This window comes from Phoenix dactylifera, chromosome 1, assembly GCF_009389715.1.
Source record: "Phoenix dactylifera cultivar Barhee BC4 chromosome 1, palm_55x_up_171113_PBpolish2nd_filt_p, whole genome shotgun sequence".
NCBI classification, from domain to species: Eukaryota; Viridiplantae; Streptophyta; class Magnoliopsida; order Arecales; family Arecaceae; genus Phoenix; species Phoenix dactylifera.
The window spans coordinates 6,776,715-6,791,835 of NC_052392.1; the positions used below are offsets into that span (position 1 = coordinate 6,776,715).

Sequence of the window (15,121 nt, forward strand, 5' to 3'; positions counted from 1 at the left end):
CACTAGTTCTGCATTTGTTAAGATATTAATTTTAAAGCTAGCAATTTTCATACAATGGTTAAAATAAATAGTAGCTGCTAGGACTAAGATGCAGTTATAATAGCATATTATGTTGTAATGGCCTTCCTGGGATGGTCGGCGAGAGGGCCCGGCGGCGTGGGAAGGAGTACTGCACTTTGGCTTCGCAGAGGACACAGAAGCCGGTTTCAGCGGGAATCAGTGGTGACCAGTCCCTTCCTTCCTTCACAATTTTGGTAAATTGTGAGCAGTCTACTGGGCGGCCAAATGTCTTTAGGGGCCTAAAGCTATTTTATCTTTAAACCTTTTCTGCAGTAGGGCGGCCTAAGGCAAACTCACAGAAGCCTTTTCTTTTTCATTTTGTCTTTAATGTATTTCGTGCAGTGGGCTTTTTGGGCGAGTCCTTAGGCACCGCTCAGTCGCTTACGAGTTGGGGCCGGTCTGACGATGAAAAATTAGGATTTCAAACTCTATATAAAAAAAGTTTCTGTTCACTCACGTGCAGCTGATTGGGCTGCTATGTGATCCTTCCTCTTTCCATCATGTTTATTTTTTAATTTTTAAAAATATTCCTACTAGATTTGTGCGATCTATCTTCTTATTAAAAAACTTAAAATGTGTGTATCGAAAAAGAAAAGAAACTCAGAAAATGTAGGGACTATAGTTCACAATATAATGTATGGAAATTCTTCTCGGGTTCAATTTACACAGCTGAATCATTCATAGTGAGTGAGTGACGAGAGAGAGAAGAGGAAAAGAGAGGAGAGGAGAGAGAGAGTTATGGGATATGGCAATTTAAAATATGTGCATGCACGATGCTCTCAGATTTTAGATAATGAGGTGGTCACAACTTAGGAGGGGCCAACATGTTGCTTATGTTAAATTCGTATGATGTTTTAACTCCTATAGAAACTCTCTTTAAATGATCATAAATTCCTTTATGGTACATATGATAAACATTTGACTGTTCCTAAGCTTCTGTGGATGGCGACGGAGATATATAGGATGAGAGAAGTGAAACGGGTGGCCATGAAGCGTGCTACGTGCCTATAATGAAAGTGGCCTGACTTGTAACCAAACAAAAAAGAAGGCAGCCTTACGTCCTATTGCTGCAACCAAGCAGAAAGAACCATATACTGCCCGTTAAGCTGGCCTGCTTTTCCAAAGGAAAAGATTGCATCAAACTATGATCGTATATCCTTTTGAGGAAAAATAAAGGGCCAGCTTCGTGGCACTCCGAGAAAAGTTAGATCAAACTAATGTAACTCAATGGCATATCTATATATATATAGCTTCGTGGCACTCCGAGAAAGTTAGGTCAAACTAATGTAACTCAATGGCATACATATAATGTAACTAGGAATGCACATGACATGTATATTAGAAATCATTGGAGTATATAAGTTTTGGTTTCTAGACATGTTTTCTAATATAGATCGTAATCAACAATATGGTTCTTTGTTATTGATTTTGGAATTAAGAAGAGTCGATACTCTCGTTTGTTTCTCGAGGAAAAAAAACATAGTCCATCTTTGGGGTGTGTGTGTATATATATATAAGTATGTATGCATATATTTATATTATATAAAAGGGTTTTTTTGGATGGATACCCTTCTAAATATCGGATTTTGCATGAAGACCCTTCCAAAATTGATATTTGCATGTATACCCTCATAAATCTCTGTTATTATACAAATGCCCGTAATATGACGGTTGTTCTAATGGTGTTAAGAAAAATCATATTTATATTAATTAAAAATAAAATAAAATTTTAAAATTATGCTAGTGTCCCTGTTTTTTTCTCCTGCTATCGGAATCACGATCTATTTGCATGCCTACCCATTAAGGGTATTTTAGTTATTTTAATTTGAAACCGTTAATTTTTAACGTTATTAGATAGCATGGGTTATATATGCAAAAACAAAAATGTAAAAAAAAAAGGATAGAATGGAAAAACATGTGTTACGAGGATATGTATGCAAATATTTAATTTGGAAGGATATTCATGTAAAATTCGATATTTACGAGGATATTCATGCAAAAAAAACCTATATAAAATATAGTAAACTCATATCTTGATGCTTACCTTCTGAGCTCCAGATTATGGTCCCCGTTGAAGTACTTTTACTCTCGTGATCATATACAATGCACCTGCCCATTGGTTCTATTCAAAAACAGCTACCATCAAATCAATGAAAAGCGAAGTAGCACCAGACACACGAAATGCATGCAAGATTTTATGACTTCTTTTTCAAGAGACATCTTTATCTTGGAGGCAACATTCCTATCAAAAATATGTTTTTCTCAGACTCTTATTTTCAATTCATCATTTTATTTTTTTTCTTTTACAAGATTTAATTTCAATTAGTAGTATCTCATTTATCATGTAAGAAAATATAAAATATATAAATAAATTTATCTCATTCTATTAGTTTAAGTTTTTGGGACAATTGGTGATTTTAATATGGTATCAGAGTAGAGGTCTTAAGTTCGAACTTGGACCCAAAACTTTCACTTGCCAATGAACTTGAGTTTGGAACTTCTCTAGTTTGGCGTTGAACCAGATCTTGCAAACATAGTCATCCATGAACCACAAAATAGCCCATAAGTGGGTGAGCTCTACGAGCATCTTCCAATGTGCTACCCGTGTGCGACACATGCCGATAAATCACAAATGATCACCTGTTTCACGAATGGCTGTGATTTCAAAACTGGATTTCTCTAATTCAATCTCGAAGTGGATCTTAACTTGGACTTAAACCAAACCATGTTCTCACATGTTGCCAAATGCTAGTATTATCTGGTATGTGCAATGCATGCGATTAGCGGACATGAGTGTGTAATTAACTTGGATCCTCATCGGCACCGATCTCATCGGATACATCGATCGATCTCTCATTGCTCCACATCGAACAGTCGCCAAAAAGACCACAAAACCATCCTTAATCCTCAGTGAGAATGCTTTGTAGTGAGTTGCATCAATGCAACTCTCTTTCAATTACCTGCTCACCAAGCTCTTGGTTTCTCCACTTCCAGAGAACTTTGGCTCATCCTTAAAGAAGACATTCATGCAGCAATCTTGAGCCAGGAAATCACTCCTAATCCAATGGCACCTAGAAGGGCTATTTTATACACCACTCATGAGGGGGAATCAAACTAATAATCCTTTAATTGGCTAAGCACCATCCAGCCACCATGACACAAGTTATATATTTTATTAAAGTTAGGATTTATTATCAAGCTCTATTAAAAACTTATTCGCATTATATAATATACTTATTTGGAGTATATTATGGCCATTTTATTATTTTAATAATTATTTTTTATAAATATTAAATCATTTTCTTTTTTGATTGAAAATAAAAAAAATGAGTAACTTTTTTTATTCTTTATGATATCTTCAAAACTATTCTGTTTAAAATATTAGAAATATCGATAGCTTCAACATATTGCTATACTTATATAATTCTTTCATAAAAGGTTTCTTTAAAATATAGATATTTCATTTATCTTGTGATTATAGAGTAACGATGGTAATTTAATACATAAACTTTTAGGAGTTTTATATCATATATATTTTATTTAATGATGTATAATTTTTAGGATACCTAAGTACAAATCTGATTGAATCTGTGATCGAGATTCTGCCCATATCGATTTTGTACATTCTTATTTGGAATCAGAACCGAACCTAGTATTGATATGTACTCTTGGCTAGCATTTCTATTTTGTATCAATTAATCACGCCTTCAAAGAATATTCTGAATTATTGATAGGAAAAATAAAGGTGAACTGCAAACTAATACTTGCAATTTATGAAGAATATAGGACACTTATTATTTTCCAATATATCGTAAAAACCCTATGATCCTATTGAAAACAAGCTAAACTCTAATACTCAATAATTTATTTTTTAAGTATGTTTAAAAATAATATTGCAGATTTTTTTTAAAAAAAGCGATACCCCAGAAAAAATGGTATTGATGAGAGAAAAATAGGGCATGCAATTGAAATATGAGACTTTCTCTCTTTATCATGCTTCAAGCTTCAACCTTGTTTGGCTTGTAGGCTTCAATGCAGCTGTGTATCTCATAAACCAGGCCTCTCTGATCGGGTCTTAAAGGAAAAACACCTTATGAACCCCTCATGAATGAGCACACTTTTTCATGGCCCCAACTCGCGCTCAACCACATAGCCCCCATTCTATTTTTCTTGGCACTACGTGACCTGAATTGTTGACCCATTCTTTCGTTGCCACCACCATTATTGGAACATGCTCCTACATTGCATAACTCCTACCTCTTTTGACCCATTTCCATCTACATCTCCCTTAATTTTAGACATTCTTCTGTCCCAAACCCAGCTCCATGAATCGAGCTTACTTTCCAAGATGTCCGATCGGACCGTTGTTCTTGAACGATGGATGCCCTCCACAAATGATATATGCCATCTACATCTTAAGGCCTAATCCTCATATTTTTGCGGAGTACTAAGGAAAAGCAAATTAAAATAGTACGTAAGCCTCGATGTCAGTATACAAAAGAGCTTCACATCATCAATGGCTCGCTGCTCAGTACTAAAGCTTAAACTTTTGTTTAGCTTTTAGTATCTTCTCCATCCAAGGCAGCTTCCATGTTTACTCGACCTTAACTTACATGAGTATTCAGTTGTGGGTCATTCAGCGCAAATGCTTTCTTCCATGAATGAACCAAACACATTGAGATTGACTTCTACTTCTCTATGAGAGCGTGGCCCATAAGGAATTCAATGTTCACTTCCTCTCTACCATTGATCAAGTAGCGGATATCATTCTTCCACTCAATTTAACTCATGCACATGTCCATCCTCCCAATTCGCTGAGGGGGCATGATGATGATTGATAATCGACCAAGCTTTGCAAAAGTTCAACTATGTCTAAAATTTAATTTTGGTTGTGCTATTATATGGTTGTAGCAATCCAACTGGATGAGAAAGTTTGTTGTCACAGCCCACATGTATTTTGAAGCATAAGATATGGGTGCACCTGCCTCTCATCAAGAAGAGAGCAAGGAATCCAATTGTGGACCAATGTGATACTATCAAAAAGGGCTCATGAGGGAAGATGAGCGAAAGCTTTTTCACAAAGAGTCGAGCCAAAGGCATGCATGGTGGTTTGTTTGTTTTTTTTCTTCTTTCTCTATTATGTGTTTTGGTGAGAGTGCAGATGGAGAATATTAGAGGAAAATATTAGAGGAAGTGGGGCAGGGAGTGCAATAGGTAAGGGGAAGGAAGAAGCCATAGGGGTGACGGTAGCAACCATCCCTTTGCTCCGGGACATTTGGGCTATGGTGAGGGAAGATGGGCTTTTCAGGCCAAGCATATTTACCGTGAAGCCAATGGTGCAGCGGATAGGGTGGCTGCGTATGTAGCTAGTCATTCCGAAGGCATCTTATGGACTGGAGATAGGGAGCTGCCTTTGACACTCCGAGGTATCCTATTTTTTGACTTTATTGGGTGTATCCGTACCCGTCGAGTATGATCCACCCGCATTAGCAAAAAAAAAAAAAAGAAAAAAAAAAGAAGGAAGAAGCCATAAAGGCATATAAAGAACATATAAAAACCTATTGCTTTCATATTTTGTATATATCAACTCTGATATATGTCAGATATCCATCATGCATATAATGATAATAAATATGTTTTATTTATGTACTTGCTCAATATTAGGGAGACAAAAATATAGTATAAAAGTATAATGAACCGAGTAGCAGTCAAATAAGTTATATCAAATCCAAGCATTAGCAATTTTGTGCCAAACTGCTGCAGATATGGCAATATAACCAATTATCACAATTAAATTTAGTCTGAAGATACTTATATCACTATTTTATTCTTTCTAGAATAGAATAACAGAATCATGTCTAAGAATGACATGATGCACCATATGCTATCAATTACTAAGCAATGGGGATTCTTTTCTAGAATTCCTTAGACATATTAAGTTAGAATTACACTTCCCATGATTTTCCATGTAGTGGCTAGAGTTAATGTTGTTTACTTATTCACATTTGAACATTAATTAATAATGCAAACCATATTCCGCCAACAAAAAAAAATTCTGAAAAATCAATTTAGAAAGCAATGCATGCAATGGACAAATTTTGAAATTACTCATTTTTCTTGATTGGTGAAATTAGAAATTAATTATTTTTCCCTTTTGTCAAGAAGAGGTTTCTGCTACTTAAAATGATAATCTATGTATCGATATTAAAAAGAAGATAAGATATTCTTAGTGCAGATGTATACTTCATGAATTCTCGCATACATAAACATTGCCCTAATGGAATGACAGAAAAAAGACACATGTGACTATAGGTAAGAAATACCGATATTATTTTTAATTTCTTGACTTCAAATGCTCATTCACTACAATATACATATAAGTATATTTAAAGGTACATTTTCTGTTTGAACACATAACTATCCCATTAGAGATCAATAATTAGAACTAATTTCAATGAAGCTATTTGCTTCGATGGTAAAGGGAGTATGTAGAAATCATTACAAGTAATACTAGGATAATTGAGGCCACCAGAGAGATAATAACTGAGCTTCCAACATATCGGCAAAAATTTATCATAGATATTACATACTTTAATGCAATCAATATGAGAGTTTCCCTTCAATCCAATGTATGCAATAGAGGCCACTGCTCCGGTAGCTGAAGCGACCACCCCCAGGGATTAACTACATCGAACAAAATTTTAAACATAATTATTTATAAAAATATATCAAGGTAAGAAAATAATATGCTAGCCATATACCATTTTTCTGCAATTTGGAAATGAATAAGCTAGAAGCATGTATGGGCAGAGGAGATAAAATATGGAATGACAGAAGCTAAGGGACTTAATTTCTTGTATCTTTTCTCTCACCTTTTTAATGCATAAAAACATATCTAGTTTTCTTTCTATCACTCAACTTTATATAATAGACTGCACAATAGGAGATGGGAAGAGAGGGAAGGAAGGAGGGAGGGAGAGAAGAGGAGACTTTTTTTATTTAAAAACCACTGAAGCCTGTGGGTTCTGGTTTGATAGCTCCTGGTTTAACCAACCCCCCAAGCAATGCCCAAGCCATATAAATTGCACCAATCTCTCCCACTTGACATGGCAACAAAAATAATTGTGTCATTGAGTGGGTGGCCACTAGTACAAGAACTAATCTTGTCTCTCTAGTAGTATATAGAAGCTGGAGTTTTACATGCTTTAACATTTGATTGTGGTTGCATCTCTAGATTCTAGTTGAATACAAATAATTAATCTGTGTAGAATCTTTAGTAAAAAGTTGGGACCCTAGGTATATGTCCCCTCTGGTTCACTTCATCATGGTGGCATAGTCAGTGCTTTGCTAACCTAAAGACTTTTCTATGCCAGTCTCAAAGGCCTCAAAAGCCCCAGAAAAATATAGTCCTCTCTTCTCCAAGGTAAAGACAGGTTCGGGTTGTGTGTTCTGCATGAAAGAATTATTGATCATTCTTTTGCGACCTTGACCGTTGGATCAAGTCCCATACAGATCTCAAAGCACTACGACCGCATCCTTTCATCAGTCTGCACAGATCTCGAAGCAGTCATTATGCAATCCAACGGTAGATTCATGCAAGAGAAGGTGAATCCTTATTTCACACGAAATATACAACCCGTGTCCAAAACTAGCATGAAAAAAGCTCGTTTTGGGTGGAGTTGGTGAGCCTTTGGGTTAAGCCACCACCAAATGATTTCAGGCAAAATTATGGCTCGGAACTCCTATGCAGCAGTCACTGTGACCTTTCTTTCATACTTCAATTGCAGTAAAAAGGTCGAATTAATTGTTTTTTAGAACAAAATATAGTAGAAATACACCAAGATTGGCCCTAGAACCTCCTCTTCTTGTGAGAAAAAGCTAACCTAGGAATCTGTATATGCTTCCAATCAAGCAAGGAATACCTTGAACTCTTGCTCAGGACTCTGGCCTGACTTAAATGAGTTTAACCCAATTAACCTAGGAACCTACTAGGTGGGGCTAAAAGCTCAAAGTTAAACCAACTACTTCTTGACCTTTTGGGTCAAGGTGGCGATAGATCGGACCATGTTTAGATTTATATCGCACCCATGCCAGGAGAAATATACAAAATCCAAGATAATTTATCATAAATTCGAAAATAAACTCATGAAATGAAGTTTATGCAAGCATCAGATGCTATTCATAAATATTTAACTAGGAAGAGAGAGAGAGAGAGAGAGAGATACCGAATCCAAGAAGGCTAAAACTAACAACAACTTAGTTGCTGGTGCTGGTTTATAGATCGAAAGGGCAGATACAAGCCCTGTCAGCACACTATGCAATAAAGCCAAAGAAATCGCCGCGACAAAATATCTGCAACCATCATTAACCCAAATTATTGTCCAAAATCTCCAATTCACACTCCTAAAGCTTCAATTAGAACAATTCTCAAAACCAATTTTTCTTAGAAATATTTCACCACCAACTTAATTAGAGAAGACCAAAAGAAGCTCGAATGCATCTTTTCGACACTCACATGAGGGCAGGTGAGTAGTTAAATTTTGCATGCATGATCACAGGAATTGGATAGAGTGGAACATTCACAAGCTTAGTTTGCTTGCTTGTGACCATGAGAACAAGAGATACCAGCGTCGTAGAGAACAATAAGAACCTAAGGGCTAGGTCAGCTTGGAGGAAGTTGATCGGCGTCGTCGGCCTGACAGGCCTCGACTCAGTAGTCATCTTGCTGAGTTCAGGTTTCGGGTCGGTGGAGGCCATGGTGGTAGCAATGGCAGTGGCTAAGCTTGGAATAGGAATCAATGGAAGCAGCTGATTGATATAATATAAGGACTTGTGGTTAGGAACTTGGTAGTCACGAGTCAAGGCGATATGAGGAGACGTGCCGTTGGAGGTCACCAATTAAGTGTACTTGTGGTGGTGATAATGCCTGGGTTAGGCTAGCTGATAAGGCATGCAGTTGGCTTTTGTTTTTATGTCTATTGGTCAAGTGGAAGGAAGCTGAAGGGAGGCCTACATGGTGTGTTGGTTGGACCTCACCAACTTGGATTTTGTTGTTGAGCCAAGATGATTTCTTCTTGTTTTGTCTTTTTAACTCCAATGACTGTGATATGGGGAGAGATTTTTTTGTTCTTTTGGGAAGACATGCAAGCTCTAATTAAGAATGGTGGTGTCATTTCATAGGAACAACACCATCTAGGCAGGACCCATGAGCCTAAGAAATCAACTCACTAAGATAAGGATTCCTCCAAAGCCTATCTTTCCTCCTAGATACAATTATTGTTGGCACTGTTGTTAGCTAACTCTCATATTTGCATTGACAAGACTTTTGACACATTCAAACCATGATCCTGAAGAGAGGCAGATTATTAATTCCAATTGCAACTTGGGAAGGTGGGCCACCCTTAAGTTTCTTGAAAGAAACAAAATAATGGTTTATTTTGTCACATAACATCTATATTTGTTGTAATATTTATATTTGTGTCACTTATCCAATTGGTGTCCAATAAAAAAATTTATGGGACAAAATTCTCCAAAAAGTATGAAGTGGAAGAAAGTCAAGTGTTTCTGACGCAGTCGGGGTGGAAAAGTTGCTAAGATTTTTGGTGGATAATAGCTGAAATTGGTTGGACCCAAAGCTGATTTGAAACTCAAATCAGCAAATTACAAACCCAAATTAAGAAGTCAATGTAACTAAGTATTGAAAATATTGGATCCATTATGTTTCGGGCACACCCAAGCGATGATCCAAATACGACGCATATCTAGGATGACTCGGACTCCTGCACCTACATCAGTTTCCCATTTAAATTTTTTTGAAGCATTGGCTATGTTCATGTATTCGGTTAAGAGAGGTTCAAGCTTGATGATAAAAATAAAAAACATATCTTTATTGGATATGATCAATGTTCCAAAGCTAAAATTCTACAATCTAAGATTTGTTATCCACAAAAATCTCTGTATTTTTTTCTTGTGGCATTTGTAACTCCATCACTCTAGAAGAAATGGGCGCAAAAAATTCATTGGCAATTAAGAGACATATTAATGACAAGTAAATGAATTATTGGATTGGTGTCAGCTACAAGCTTGTAGAGTTTGGATTGAGGATGACTTGCTGACTGTACATGTATACATACATACATGTATACATCTAGATCGACTGGGCAGCATTACATATATTGTTCGCTATACTAATACTTGTTTGTCGACTTTTCTTCGCCATACTCTATGCTGGTTGTATTTAATATTTAATACAATTGGGCTGTAGATTTATCAATAACACCAAAAAAAAGAAGAAAACAAGTTTTGAATTCTTGTAAAAGTTTCCAACTTGGATTTTAATACGATGTTATTATATTATTTTTTCTTTTATCGTGATGGTTGCAGCATTTTTTTATTTGATTTTGCCTCTCTTTTTTTATTTGAACCAAAGCAATCAAATCACCACGAATAGGATTCTCCCAAACCCGTCCTCATCCGACAACTCATCGCTTGTCGTTAATTCGTTAGTAAAAGACTAAAGCATTTGGATCTCATAGAGGATAGATGGAGAAGTTTGTGATGCAAATTTTCTTGCCAAACTGTCGATAGCGTCATGAGAAGATAGAGTAGTGGATAAAATTAATACTTGAAAAACCTACCTAACAATATGAAACTGACAAGGCAGGGCCCCGCACGTGTGTGAGGCCGGGTTGATATATGACCCGACCCGGTTAGACTCGATTTGACCCGTTTTTAAAGAACTCGTGGGGTCGGGCTAGATTCCAAAATTGGACCTATCCATTTTCGAAGCCGGATCTGGATTTTCTGAATGCTGATCCGATCCAGCTCGATCCGTTTTGAAATTTATACAATTTTGAGTTTCAACCATACGACTCAACCGACCCAAACCCGATAAACCATTTGGACCCGCAGGCTGCAAGGGTGAAGAATCTATGCAGAACCTACCAAATCTACAGCTGAATTAATCACCAGGCAGTTGCAAGTGAATCTTATGCGAAACTTCGCCGTGCAAGTCATAAATCAAAGATTGAGAAATCAACTTCTATGAAATTACACTGAAAAAGTTAGCATCTCAAGGAAAGCACAGCACAGCGATGTTGAACTTCTTGGTGAAGCTAGAGAACTCTATTTACCACAAAGGCATGATCCTTGTCACTAGTTTGAAGAATAAATCCAGCGACAGTGTCTTTTGCAGCTAAATGCTTTCACACTAGGGGCTCTCAATTGATTATAAACAGGAATGGTGTGACTAAGAGTCAAGCAGATTTGGTTGTGGTTGCTAGTTTGCAAGATAGACATCAGAACTTGTTCAGGAAGCAACATGTAAGTTTGATATTTCGAGTGCACTAAACATGGCAGGTACTAGTGTTGTTAAGCTTATTGCAGCATAACAAGGTCGACATCATATGCTCATATATGCATGTATATCAAATTTTTCTCTGTAGTTTAAGTTCAGGAGGCTGATAATATATCTTATACACATGCAATTGTGTTGAAGTGCATCTAAATATAAGCTTGCAACGACATATATATTCTTCTTTTTTATTTAAGCAAAGGTGTTCTGTCCATTTTGTTTTTTCTGTCAGAGCTCAAAGAAACTAATAAGAAGGAGCACTAAGACATAGATAAATTCTACCCTAGCATCTAAGTCGTGTCATACTTCTGTAATGTAGTTTTATACATGGACCTGACTCGGACTTGAATTTTTTGGGTTGGGACCGGATTAAACATGGATCCGACCAGACCCGAATGACCCGTTGGGTCAAAAATTGTAGCTGTAAACCCGACCTGACCCAACCTAATCTTTTATTAGGTTGCATCTGGGTCCAACATTAGGATCCATATAAGGAACTGGATTGGATCAAAGTCACTTATAAGACGGTCCGACCCGACCTATTTACACCCTTACATATATACAATTGTATGGTCTTCTATGAGCAAACAAATTTGTCTGTTTTTAAACATGCTTTATGACAAGACTACGGATGGATATTTTGACCAGTTATCAACTGAGATTAACTTGAAAATAACTTGATCTAATACAAGCCAAAGCCATCTACATTAGGTTTGGATCGAAAAATCTAACCAATTTCAAATACAGTCAAGGTATATGAAACCTAATATGAACCCGAACTAACCTAAAACTAGATTTTCCTTCGCCCATCTTGAACCTTCTCAAATTTAAGAAACTAACATGTCGTTGATAGTAACTTCTTAGAAAATTAATTAATTTTTCTTATAAATAGTTTTTTATGAGACTAGGAGGGGCTATTCTCCATCTATTATCATGTACCTATCCCATCTTGGCTAGGCCAAACCATTGCCTGCGAAACATGGGCTTGGTATAATCAGTATCAAAACGAGAGTTAATGTGACAAAATAATACATAATTTGACCAAACTATATAGAAGTGGAATTAAATTTGGATTTAAATTTTTTGACCCAATTCTCATATGCTGATACAATTTAATCACCAGATTAATTGGCCTGCAACAGATTAGTCTAGTTTACTCATCTTCTCGACTCTTCACATGAATATTGAAAATTCTTCAAGATATTGTTGGAAATGCATAATCTAGGACGATTAATTGAATCCAAATTAAAAGAGCATGGCTTATCTCCTAGTTATATGCAGAACAGGAATCATAGGGTTCATGTCATGCAAATGCTACCCCAAATCTAATGTCATTGGCATGTAATCCATGGAGTGTTGAGATCCCTTCCACAGCCTTCATGGCATGCATAGTATTATTCTACCTAATTTTTTAAGCAAACTAGCCATGTTCCTGTGAAGAAGACCAGCACCATCTAATTATATATCACTTTTGGAACTCCATCTACAAAATTTAAGTCCAAACATCCTATCCAGGTCCTGCTTTCTTGCTCCATAAGTATGAACTTTTTTTTTTTTTTGATGCAAGTGGGAACAACTTTAGACATACATATGAGTTCATTTCGTTCTCAATGTCATTTTCCTCCTTAAAGTCATCACCTAACACAAATCCACTTTGTTATTGGATGATATAAAAATATCTCCTCTATCTTTTAGCGCCAGTTTCAAAGTTTCCAGACACTTCAATTTTTTTCTCATATCCCTATCTACACTACAATAAATATTGGATAGAAGAATTGCCAACCTGATTTGGGTACAACAAATGTAAATGCTTCAGTTCCAGCTTGGCCAAGATTCAACACAACCACAAAAGGGTCCATTAAATTATAGAAGTAGTTTTCAATCAGATTACAATCAAAGAGATGAAACAACAACAATTACACAACAAGATTCAAGACTACACAACACACACATATCTTACAAATTAGGAAGCAAGCATAACTCTGCACACCATTTTACATGCCAAGGAGGGGATAACTATGAGGCCTATGGATTTAAAGCTTGTGATCAATGGCTTCGACGGTAGAGCGAGTACGATGAGAGCACGACGAGTAAGACTAGGACGATTGATGCCACGAGAGCGACGGCTGCTGAGGCCCCAATGTGCCTGCAAAATTTTCCATAGACATTGCAAATCTTGGTCCATCCAACATGAGAGTTTCCCTTCAAACCAATGTATGCGACCGATCCTGCAGTACCTGTGGCTGAAGCCAAAATTGCTGCCATCAACTGCAAAACAAAATTTAAGTAATGGTTAGTTGTTTTTTTTTACACCTTCTGAAGAATGGTAAGAAACAAGAAAGTGACTCATTTGTTCAACTTACTGCATCAAAGACAATTAAATGGAACAACAGCTTTGTTGATGGAGAGGGGCGTGAGATGGCAAAGCCGGAAGCAAGGATTGTGATGATGCTGTACAAACCAGCAACTGAAAGCGCCACCAATAGGTATCTGCAAACCACCACAGATGGAGAAGTTATTAAACAATTACATGCATTAATTTAGGAGTGTGGCTAAAATAGCTTTGTTGGGTTAGGTTATGGACCAGTTCATTCCCAAACCAAACAAAACTTTACTTACATCCAATTTATATTCTTGCAATCCAAACACAGTGAGGGTTTGGGAGAAGACAAAATCAGAATAATATTATGTAAACAATTTACAAGAATCTAGAAGACAAAAAATCTTAACTTGGGAGAAGAATTATATATTATTTTTTCAAAAAGCAATATGAAAGAGAGAGAAGATGATTAATATTATGACCAATAGAATAAACTAAGACAATTAACTTAAAGTAAGAAAGTGATATTGGAGAATATATGAGTTGCACTAGAGATTCTATATCACATGCAAATACACATATAAGTCCAACAATACCAAATTTAAAAATATATTAAAATTCATGTTGGATCGGTTTATATCCAAGTTTACCTAACCTAATTAAGTTGCACTGCTATGGTGCCTTTGCTGATCTGCAGGCAACTTATTTTCTCAAGAAAATAAGCAAAAGAAAAGGAAAGAAGACAACTTACATCAAGGCTGGAGAATCTTTGAAGTAGGCATCACGGGTGACAAATGAAAATGGTGGGGCAAAGTTGGCGGGCAAGGTTCTGGTTTGCTTGCTTGTAACCAGCACCACAAGCGAAGACACCGTCGACGCCAGAAGGAGAAGCCTTAGGGCGAAGTCCACAACGAAGAAGTTGGGGGGAGAGCTGGGAGGAACGTAACCGGATTCCGGCATGGTCTTGCCGTAATCGGTGGTGGTGGTGGTCTCAGTGATCACCTCAGTGGTAGCCATGGTCTCTATATGGGAATTATTGCTAGAAGTTATAAAGTTGGCTAAAGATCATATAAACTTGGGACCGGAAGAGGGGTATATGGGAATATTTATATAGGTTGAAGGCGGCAGCAGCTACACGCTGTTCGTATTTTGAATGGTAGACTGCCGTTTCGGTGGCAGAGTTCATTCATGGCTGGAAATTGGAAGAGGTTTCTTGTACGTAACTATGAATTATATTGTTGTTGAGTTAATTAATATTAGTATGTTAATCTTCTCCATGAGTGATGGGGAAGCAAAGTGGCTATCAGTCCACATAGACTGCAAGAATAATTTCAGCTAATGTGTTTCCCACCTTCTTAACCATCATCAACTCTTTGATGGTCGTTGCA

The 15,121-nt window shown here is 36.8% G+C and overlaps 2 protein-coding genes across 2 annotated transcripts; both read right to left on the bottom strand.

Annotated features, from left to right (window-relative positions):
* Window positions 1-6,367: 6,367 nt before the first annotated feature.
* LOC103713989 (CASP-like protein 1D1) lies at window positions 6,368-8,908 on the bottom strand. Its single transcript, XM_008801069.4, has 3 exons — window positions 8,576-8,908; window positions 8,286-8,412; window positions 6,368-6,744 (listed from the first exon to the last, which is right to left on the bottom strand). The coding sequence occupies exons 1-3, from the start codon at window positions 8,815-8,817 to the stop codon at window positions 6,661-6,663; spliced, it is 453 nt and encodes a 150-aa protein (XP_008799291.2). The 5' UTR covers window positions 8,818-8,908; the 3' UTR covers window positions 6,368-6,660.
* A 4,338-nt stretch (window positions 8,909-13,246) lies between these two features.
* LOC103713988 (CASP-like protein 1D1) lies at window positions 13,247-14,917 on the bottom strand. Its single transcript, XM_008801068.4, has 3 exons — window positions 14,485-14,917; window positions 13,777-13,903; window positions 13,247-13,681 (listed from the first exon to the last, which is right to left on the bottom strand). The coding sequence occupies exons 1-3, from the start codon at window positions 14,748-14,750 to the stop codon at window positions 13,460-13,462; spliced, it is 615 nt and encodes a 204-aa protein (XP_008799290.1). The 5' UTR covers window positions 14,751-14,917; the 3' UTR covers window positions 13,247-13,459.
* Window positions 14,918-15,121: the final 204 nt, after the last annotated feature.